At 37.4% G+C, this 10188-nt stretch overlaps 1 protein-coding gene across 1 annotated transcript; it reads left to right on the top strand.

Annotated features, from left to right (window-relative positions):
• Positions 1-5278: 5278 nt before the first annotated feature.
• tmem130 (transmembrane protein 130) lies at positions 5279-10170 on the top strand. The gene is made up of 8 exons (XM_038274058.1): positions 5279-5423; positions 5496-5563; positions 5646-5817; positions 5894-6036; positions 6396-6480; positions 6616-6818; positions 8843-8949; positions 9694-10170. The coding sequence occupies exons 1-8, from the start codon at positions 5416-5418 to the stop codon at positions 9832-9834; spliced, it is 927 nt and encodes a 308-aa protein (XP_038129986.1). The 5' UTR covers positions 5279-5415; the 3' UTR covers positions 9835-10170.
• The last annotated feature ends 18 nt before the right edge of the window (positions 10171-10188 follow it).

Raw genomic sequence — 10188 nt, 5'->3', positions numbered from 1 at the left:
AAAGACAATCAGACAAGGGAAAACTCATGTGTACACACAGGACAAAATAATATGAAAATAACAACTATTTTAGAATAAAAAAAATATAAAGTAAAAGGAAATACTGTGCAGATAATATTAGAAAGTAAGATTTTTTTAGACAGGAAATACAACATGTTTAATTTAGAGAAAGTTCACCGGACAAAGTAAAACCTGTGCAATAAACATTCATGTAGAAAGAAGCACTCCCAGATAAGGTGTGGAAAAACTCTGCAGTCATTAGCATCTTGTTCTCTTGTCTTTTTTTATACACCTTAAGGAAAACAGAAACAATGCATGTAATCAAAAATGAGATCAAGAACCTATACAACTGGTGGCATGTTTGCAAGCTCTTCTTAGGCCTGTTAGGAGCAGCGTAGATGATAGAATTTAAAAGCAGCTGGGAGGAAGGATGTGTGGAAGCACTTCTTGGTGCATTCATGATGCATCAGTCTGTCACTGATTGAGCTCTCTAGCTCTCCTGCAGCTTCACGCATGGAGTGGTAGATATTATCCAGCACTGGGGTGGGTGACATTGTCCATCACTGAACTTCTTCTTCCTTTCCTTCTGTCTCCAACCACTTGTAGGTTTGTTCAGAGAAAGGACAGAACCAGCCGCCTATAAGCTGCTGCTCTGACCACATCACAGGGTCAAAGATGGGATCCCTGCCTTCCCTGTCTCCTCCTCAGGCAGAATATTCTCCTACCCTTCCTAGAGAGCAGCAGTGCTGTTGCTCCAGTTCGAGTTATGGGTCAGTCGAACACCCAGAGGAGTCTACTATCTCAGATTCCATGGATGCTCAGCAGTGTCAGTGAGAGAAGTACACCAGCTTATTTGTTTTTTTCATGCATTTAACAATCTAAGATCATTTTATTAGAGAGGCATCTGCTAAAGAAACAACATTTTAAAACAGGACACTGTTCCTGAGATGTTTTCGAAGCTAATGCAGTCTGACATATTGGTCACACATGACAAAGGCCCAAGTAGCTCTGATCAGTAATAATTGCCATGTTCTGTTCTGTTAACGACATACTTCATTTCTTCGTATGCCTTTTTTAAATTATAGCACTAAATTATACTAACGTATAATTCAATTCTCTGAATAATTAATGATACATTTTTTTTCATCAAAATCTGTGATTTTCCTGGATTGTCTGAAATTAGGTTATTCTTTCGTTTTTTCATTCACTCAGTCATTCATTCATGTTTATGATTGTTTGCTTTTACAGTTGGTTGTATGTCGGCTCCATGACAACGAAAAGTGTTGTTTGTTGGGACTTTAATGCTGTTAAGGAAATAATTCCTTTATTGAGGCCAATCAGATCTCAGTCATCCAAGTTTTTAATCATTAATAGAACAAACCTCTGATCTGTCCGCTGCTTCAGGTCTGACACACTCTGTCCTTTAATTAGAAGTTTCTTTTGAAAGAAAGAAATGTAACTCTTTGAGGCACAAGTTTATGATAACTTAAAGGTTAATAAAATCTAAGAAGGTTTTGCTAACTGTGAGAGGAGCAAATGACCACTTACTTCATATAAAATTATCAGAGTCCTGCTATGGACTCCTGAGTTTTGTTTCATTTAAACAGTTCATTTCTTTGTGGTTGGACTCAGTGCCGCACCAACTTGTTGGTCATCGCATACAAAAATAAACAGTTTTTCAGGATGATGCAAAGTTAAGTTTAACACTGTTGCCATTAGTTGTAAAACTAAGAAAATTACGTTTAAGGAAGTTATCATTGGGAATTGTAGAAGAAATTTCCTTTAATATGGTAGTGCAGTAAACAATATTAGGTTTAAACATCTGTCCTTAACATTTTTTCTTGCATCACTTTTAATTTTATACTTTATGTAGTTTTAAAAATGGTACTTTTACACTTTTACTTGGGTAAAAAGCTTAAGTTAATCATCTAACTTCTACAAAAGTGTTTTTAAACAGTAGGATTTATACTTTGACTTGAATAATACACATAATTACTATTGACAGCTCTGAAAATTATCAACATTCAACAGAATCAGATATTCTCAAAAACTAGAGAGGTTAAATCTCATTAAGCTTTGTGTTCTAAAGTTACAGTAATGTTAATGCTGGCATATAGTTGCTCTTTTGTGATGATGGGGGAGATCTGATCCAGTTCTAGAAAACCAGTGGACTGAACGCACTCCTCTATGGATACATGGAGCCTTTGGACATTATGCATTTCCTAAGCATTACTTTTCCTCTGATTTCTTCTGGGCTGGGAACACATCCTGCCTCACAGAAAGGCAGCTGACCACCAGTTCACACTTTGATACTTGTGGTTTGTGGTAATCTTAATGGTTGTGAGACAGGTCAAGATACATTACGGTCTTTGTTCATTTTAGGGGCCAGAGAGTAAAAGAAAGGAGTCTCTGTGTCAACAGCAGGGATGAAAGTAAGCCGGAACGGTCCTGCATTTGCAAGGGGCGTTGCTCAGTTCCAGGAAGACCTGGCACACTGCAAAAACGACCTCAAAATGAGTAAAAATGTCTTAAATTAGGAGTATTTACCCTTAATTTGAGCAGGTAAATAAGATGATTTGCCAATGGAATGAGTTTATTTACTCTTAGAATAAGGTATCTATATTATGCACTTGAAATAAGACAATGCAATTGTTTTTTCTTATTTTAAGGGTAAATTGTCTTGTTCCATTGGTAAAGTGTCTCACTTAAATACTTAATTCAAGAAAAAATGCAATTATTTTAAGAAAAAATGACTTATTTAGATAAAAAAAAAATTGCAGTGCATCAGCTATTTTATGTCACCAACTTTAGGGCACAGTTATCATTCTGAGCATAGAGACTGGTCTGCAACGCTCAAATCTGACACACGTTCATTCGATGAATGTCTGATCTGGGTGCAGGGTTGACAAAGTCTACTGGAGTTGAATGGATTTTAAAAACTTCTGGAAATTATAAAATAATAATGAAAATTAAGAACATTTTTGCGTTTTTTTTTTTTTCAAAGAAATCATCAAATATTAGTCATAGTTATTTTATTATTTATTCTCTCTCTTGAATAATCAAGAAAGGGTGTGGCTCTACCTTGGCCACACTATGGCTCTACCTTTCTTATAGCTCATCAAAAATACTGACATTATCCTGAGGTATTTTCTCCATTTGTGCTGCTATAGGCTTAGACTTCTGGAGGACATAGGGACCCTTTTTCCTCACTCTATCTCTATTCTCTCATTCTGCAGTATTTTTTAGTTCTGCTCTCTGCCTTTTCTCATCATAGCAGCTTCATCTGGTCTGTTCCTGTTTGGCTGTGAAATCAACCTGGAGAGAAATATCAGCTGAGCTGCTGCTATGAATGCCTTTGTTTATAGATGTTGGAGTTTGGCCTGTTTTCAGTGTTGTCCTGTTTCTCTGACTGTGACTAACTGTATGTGGTCTTTGTTCATCCCCTGACATGGGAGCTGGCTTGGAGCTCGTCTGACTGGCTGTGTGTTTCCTGTGGAGCTGGTTGAAAGTTGCCTTTTGTATCTCTGCGTCTTTTTCTATCTCTGCTTCTGTCTCCTTGAACCTCAGTCGGCTGCTCACATTGAGCCCGGTTCTGCTGGAGGTTTATTCCTAGTAAAAGGGAGTTTTTCTCTCCACTGTCCCTACAGGCATGCTTGGTGTGAAGGATTGCTTTTAAGTCGATCAGTCGATGCAAACAGCTGGTTTTCCTTAGAGAGAAAACTTTAAACCAATCAGAATGTATGATCTGGTTGAAATGTCTCTGTAAACTAGTTGAGATGACGTATTGTGAATTGGCGCTATATAAATCAAATTAATTGAATTTAATAGATGATGAATATAAAAGCTCAAATTCTCAAATACAAAGGTGGAATTGATCAAGGACCCTAAGGGCAGGGCAGTCTGTAGGAGTCGGGCTCAGAGCCTCTGGGAATTTATTTTTGCTTTATAAATAGTCCATGCAAGAATTTAAAACTGCTTTCCCCCCTGGTCAAATGTTATACACAAAGCAGTACAACTAGAGGAAAAATTATCTGAACCATGATATGAATTAAAATAAAGGAAAGAATATAGATTTTGCTAGGTTTAAACTGTAGTAATTGTTGGACAAGTAATAAAGCTTGCATATTTTCTCTTAATTAATTTTTTTTCTATACCATGAGTAAAATTAAGGTGCTTTAATCAAAGATTTGTATTTTCCATTTTGTTGATTGAATCAGACATTTATTTACTTCAAGGCTTTATAAACATGATCACCAACACAGACGATAATAGCTAATAATGGGGATAATATAAAATATTCCTGTCCTCCATCTGAACCTTAGAAACAGCAGCACTTAGAACAGAGGTTCTAAAAAGTAACGCTGAGGCAAGATGTTTTTCTTTTTCATTTTCATGTAATCCCTGAAGCATATGGAGAGAAAAATATTTCATTAAAAATAACTTAATGCCTCATTAATTAAATACATTTTCAATGAAATAAGTAAATCTAACTTTTATTTATCTAATACATGATTCAAATATAACATGAAATTATAAATTGCACAATTACATCATTAGATGTTCCAATAAATAATCAAATTGACATTTAAGATTATCAAATTCATAAATAAATGTCATTTTATAAACAAAAATTCAATTAAAAATAGATCATAATTACTTCACTTTATATTTATAGATAAATATAGTGAAATAACCATAGGTATTAGGGGATCAGCAGCTTGTATCCCTGTTATCTTCAGTGTCACCTGAAACAGCCCTCATATTATTTAATGGATCTGGTCCGATTTGAACAATAGCAGCGCTAAAAGAGAAGCACAGTGGTGATCAAACATCCTGCACAACACTGCTTGCTCCTCTAAGAAAGTGAAATATTCGCTTTTAATCAATTTCACGTTTTCTAGCTGGATTAAACTGGCTGATTCCCTTCTTTGCATGTTTTATACAAGAAAAAAAGAAAGAAAAACCCAACGGCCAATCAAAATACAATAACTTGAATCCTCCCACCTCAGTCACTTCAGCTACTTTTTTAGTTATGTAGGAAATAAAATGAAATATTTAGAAAATCAATTCTTCATCTCTGTCAGTAAATATCTACCCCTTTAAGCTGCTGGACTAATCCAGCTGCTGTTTCTCAAACAAACATGTAGCTGTCATTTTTATTTCAAAGGGAAACACCAGAACTACCTTAATGATCAATCTTCACCAAAAAGAAAAAAGCCCACAGTCTCTTCCAAAAGCTTTTTGTTTTTCCTCTTCCTCGTGACTTTAAACACATGCTCCTAATTTCAGGCTCATTTGCATGCTCTGAATCTCAAAAGCCAGAGGTGACCCTCAGCTGCTCATTCCCTCGCATCTATCCACACTGACTGCATCCACTCAGACTGTCGTGGTGTTTGAAGGAGAAAACCAGCAGATATGAACAGGTAAATATAAAATATTTCTATGTTTATCTGCTAGAAATCCATATTGAACTCTTGTTCAATGTCTTCAAACAGCAAGCATCCCCCTTGGATACTGGTGCATCTTTTGATGGTTATTTCAGCTGTAGCTGGAACAGATTTGGGTATGTCCTGCAGCGTACCCAGACTACTTCAGAAGCAAAGATTTCCTGTATTTACCTTGGAAAACATGTGTGTTTACAACAGAGAACGTTGACTGGAAGATAGTCTTCTATCAAACGGAGGGCGACGCCACCTATGTGAGAGACACCGGAGACCTGGCTTCAGATGTTCCCACAGAGATCATGTTTGAACTCTTCGATCCTCAGAGGACCCTCAGTAACGCAAAGTTTACCTACACCTTGGACCTGGGGAACGGGTAGGACATGGACGATGTGCGTTTTGATGGATTTTGAGTGTTTCTATTCAGTTCTGTTCTGTTGTGTTTGATGCAGAGAGGTGATCCAGGGAACCGAACCAGTGGTCCGCTTTCGTTACTTAGAAACAGGAAACTACACCCTGAGGCTGGAAGTAGAAGTGAATCTGGAGCAATATGCTCCGATAACAAGAGTCTACTCCAAGGATGTCCAAGTGCTTGGTTTGTACACTTTAATACTTACAGAAAAATGGTTCCTTAAAGCTTACATAGATATATTTAGATACAGATGTTCATGTTTTAGTCTGATCAAAATTAGCAGTTACTGACAAACTGATACAATGCTTTAGTTTTCTTTTTTTAGGTAGTGAAATATAAGTAAGTATTTCAAATTTTAATCCTAACTGATGATTATCGTTTTTTTCACATAATTTGAAAAATATTTAGATGGAATAAAACTTTAACCAAGCGCTGCAGGCATTCAACTAGGCAGCCAAGGAGTCTTGTGTGGGCCATATCTACTGTTTTAGGTACTACTGGATCAGAACTGAACAATTGATCAACAAACTTTACATTTTCAGATGCAATTAAGAGCATTGAACTGGAGGGGCCATCGGATTACAGGGTGTCCCAGGGCTCCAGTCTGGCCGTCCATGTGGATGGGAGGTAGGCTGCGCTCAGACACTTCAGGAAACATTCTTCTATCCAAATAAAGTCCCACCTTTGGGGATTTGTATTACTGAACCCAGAAGTACAGCAAAGACTTTTTAACAAAGCCCAGTTTCCATTGTGTGTTCCCAGTCCTCCCATGTGGGTCTGCCTGCGGGTTCTGAATAACTGCCTGCCTGACCCGACAGCCGGCTGCACCCTGACCATGCTGTATGAGAACACCCTGGGGCTGAACCACACCTTCACCTCCACTGGTGTCCACTGCCTTGACGTCAGCGTCCGCAACGACATCAGCCAGATGGAGACCTCCTTCAGCCTCTATGTTGGCAGGAAAGGTGAGCATTAGATTTTTGTAGACTTTTAAAATCCTTTGAATTATATAAAAAAGATCTACCGGTAAATCCTTTATTAGCTTTATTTGGTTCAGAATATATTAATAGATAAAATTTCCTCAATAGCCCTCGGTGCAAATAAACAGACACAGAGCATATTAAAAGTTTACCATTTTATAACTCTCCCAACAGTCAATGACTCTTTGTCTTTATTATGTGTTAAAGGGGGATTCTCAGCAGTAGCACTGGTTTTTGGGTTTTTTTTTGGCTTCCCACCCGCAGAGTGAGGCCAGTGTGTCTGCTCCTCACATGTCAGCTGTGCTGAATTGATTTGTTTCAGCTGGGATCCGTTTTAGGCGTGTGATCGAAAGGACAGGACTCTTTTTAACAACTTTACTGCTTAGAGCTGAGAGGGATGATCTGCTTCTGGGCTGCTTAAATCTGAAGGGTTAGATGTTTCCATGGTTTAATACACCTGAATCAAATGACTGTTATTCATACACTATGCAATCAATAAAAATCAGCTGTGCTATAGTATAGAAACATCTAAGGCTGTGTCTGAACGTCCACCCTAACCTCTAAGTTCCTCAATCACTATATAAAGTGGGGACTACATAGTGGACTTTATAGTGAACACAGTTAACTGACCGTTCGGACAGATGATCACTGCTTTTCGCTCCCTGTTGATCACGTGACTCCGCCTCCCCGCATGGTTCCTGCATCATCTGTGTTATTTACCACCTCTACAACAAATCCCATAATGCTTTGCAAGGAAAGCTCTCACAAAGCAATCTAGGATATATCTGCTCATCCAGCGACCATGGATGATTACTACTTTTCAAGGTGCATTTTGGGAAATCTCAAGTCCACTACTTTTTCATCCACTAGACCTTCAGACACTTATTTAAAATGGTGCGTTCACTATATAGTGATTAGGGCGGATGTTCAGACGCAGCCTGAGACTAGCCAGACAGCGGCCATTGATGGGCAGCTTTAGATACACCTGGTCCACTCTAAGAAGGGGTTGGATCACCTGAAAAAGGTGCATGTTTAAGATGTTTCACTGGTTCGGCACAGCTGATTTTCATTGGTAGCTGATTAATTTCTGCTGATTTACAGTGATTTGAAGTATGTTATTAAAGCACAGAAACATCTAAGACCCGTAGGATAGTGTGTCTTTGAGATCAAGGCTGAAAAAAAAACAATGGCTGATTCTGAATTGGGAAAATTGTAGCTCCTACCTCCTGTTCTTCCTCCTTATGAAAGGAGTTTCCCACTTGTCTGCTGAATATGGCGACCGTGTGCTTGGCTCGTCATTATGGGATAGAAACACACATGGATGGTTGAGCCGAAAAGGGAACTACAGCCCTTTAAAAAAAATAATAAACTACAAAAACACAAGTTTTACAAATGACACTCTTCATGATAAAACCCACAAAATGTTAAAATTTAAAGATGTCCACAATCTCTTGCATGTAAAAAGGATTGTGGGAATCTGTATAGTTCCTATCGCCACAATGGAACGTCCAGAGGTCCATATGCTGAATGTACTATTGGTAGGAAGCATCCTGCTTCTTCTTCCTACCTCCTTCCTAACTGCAAGTTGTATTCAAACAGCACTTATGATGGTGATCACTGACGCTCTTTCATTTTGGCTGAAATTTCTTTATCAGTGGGCTACTGACCTAAAAGACCCACAGATAAAGAGTTCCTTTCACCATCTCACCAGAACACAACCCCTGGAAAATAATACCTGACTTAAATCTGAAAGTAATTCCAATAAGGTTGAATGCCTCTTGATTTTTTTCTCTTGTTTCAGGAATAAATTACCTGAAACCTTCCTAGAAAAATGTTGTAAACTAGATTTTCAGCTTCTAGATTTTAATTGAGATCCACTCCAATTAAGATTTTTTTTGTCAAAGCTGTAGAAAGTTGTTGAAAACATTTCATCCAGGTATCATATTTAAATTTTACTGGAGTATTGGAAAATCTCTTACACTGGTTCCTCATATGTTTGCCTCCTGCAGATTCTACCCAGGTCTTGTTTATCCTGTCCTGCGCTGCTGTTCTTGTTGCAACCTTTGCCTTCATAACTGTCGTCGCCTGTCGCCCTTGGAAACAAAGAAAATCACAGGTACTGACCTGATAATTTACAAAGTTCTCTTGTAAATGTAGCAACTTTTTATTATTATTATTTATTTATTTATTTATTTATTGTTCTGACAATGTTTTTCTGTCAAATTTTAGTTTTTCTTGTTTTTTTAATCTGTTTTTACAATGTTTTTAAAATACCTAAATACCGTCAGTCATAATAAATAAATCCATATTCCATGCTGTAATGTAGAGCATGCCTTGTCATATTAATCTTTTATTAATTCTGTGCATTTAATTCTTTAAAATACAACAAGAAAAAAATAATGAGTAATACCATAAAACCACAGCAAATTGAAGTAGTTTTTTCTCTGTTGCTTAGTATAATATGGTCTAGTATATAGAGGTGTTGTATTATATAATACAGTGTGGTGTGACATATTTTAGCATGATATAGCCCTGGTAGCATTCAGTAGTCTTTTATTTTAAGGTCCATGTAGATCATTACCAAGTTGTGTCAGGATGAAGTGCTGAAGTTGTTCTCAAATAAGGCTCTAGATGGAAGTGAGTGATCTCCTCATTAGATTCCCTTTTCAATGGAGTTGACAGAGAGGTTCTGTTGGATATGATCAAAGTTGGCTCGAAATACACCACATATTACACTTGATAATTGAAATGTGATTCATTTGTTGAACATCACAAGACTGGCTATGGATTTTTATTTTTTAAATCAATTGTCAGACATGCAAGTTTTCCAGGCTGATGTCTGATCATTTCTTTGTTTCAGGCTCCTGCTTCCAGTAACGCTGCATTCCTAAAGGACCAAGGTCGTGAAGGTCAAAGTAAAATAATTTTGTCCTTCTCCTCTGTGGAGAAAGGAGAGCAAGAGCCACTCATCCTGCAGCATGGAACCCAGTACGGTTCTTAATCCCCTAACTGCTCCTGGATTTGTTCTCTTTGAGCCTCCTGCATCATGTAGCTCTGTCTACTCAACATATATGATACTCTGTGCATGACCAGGATTATCCTGTCAAATAAAGTTGAATTAGTTCCTGTGTGTCTGGGTTAAAAAAAAAACAAATTTGTCAAGCTATGAAGGCAAACTGAGCTTTGCAGTTGTTAACTGTTGATAATAATAAAGTCAGATTGCTAAGGTTGAAATTAAAATAAATAAAATAAATCAGCTCAGGTTCAGTTTATGTTTAAACACTGAGTGTAATAGAAATGGAAACATATTAATAAATGGGTTCCGTTGAGTGCATATAAAAGGTCAGTATCTTGT

Source organism: Cyprinodon tularosa, unplaced genomic scaffold, assembly GCF_016077235.1.
Source record: "Cyprinodon tularosa strain WSP-4 unplaced genomic scaffold, ASM1607723v1 ctg90, whole genome shotgun sequence".
Taxonomy (NCBI): domain Eukaryota; kingdom Metazoa; phylum Chordata; class Actinopteri; order Cyprinodontiformes; family Cyprinodontidae; genus Cyprinodon; species Cyprinodon tularosa.
Note: the sequence above shows the minus strand (reverse complement) of the source record. Positions and strands in the feature narration are given on the sequence as shown.

Coding starts and splice junctions, on each gene's coding strand:
- tmem130 (XM_038274058.1), top strand. Junction 6,037..6,395: donor CAAGGATGTCCAAGTGCTTG/GTTTGTACACTT, acceptor TTACATTTTCAG/ATGCAATTAAGAGCATTGAA. Junction 6,481..6,615: donor GCCGTCCATGTGGATGGGAG/GTAGGCTGCGCT, acceptor GTGTGTTCCCAG/TCCTCCCATGTGGGTCTGCC.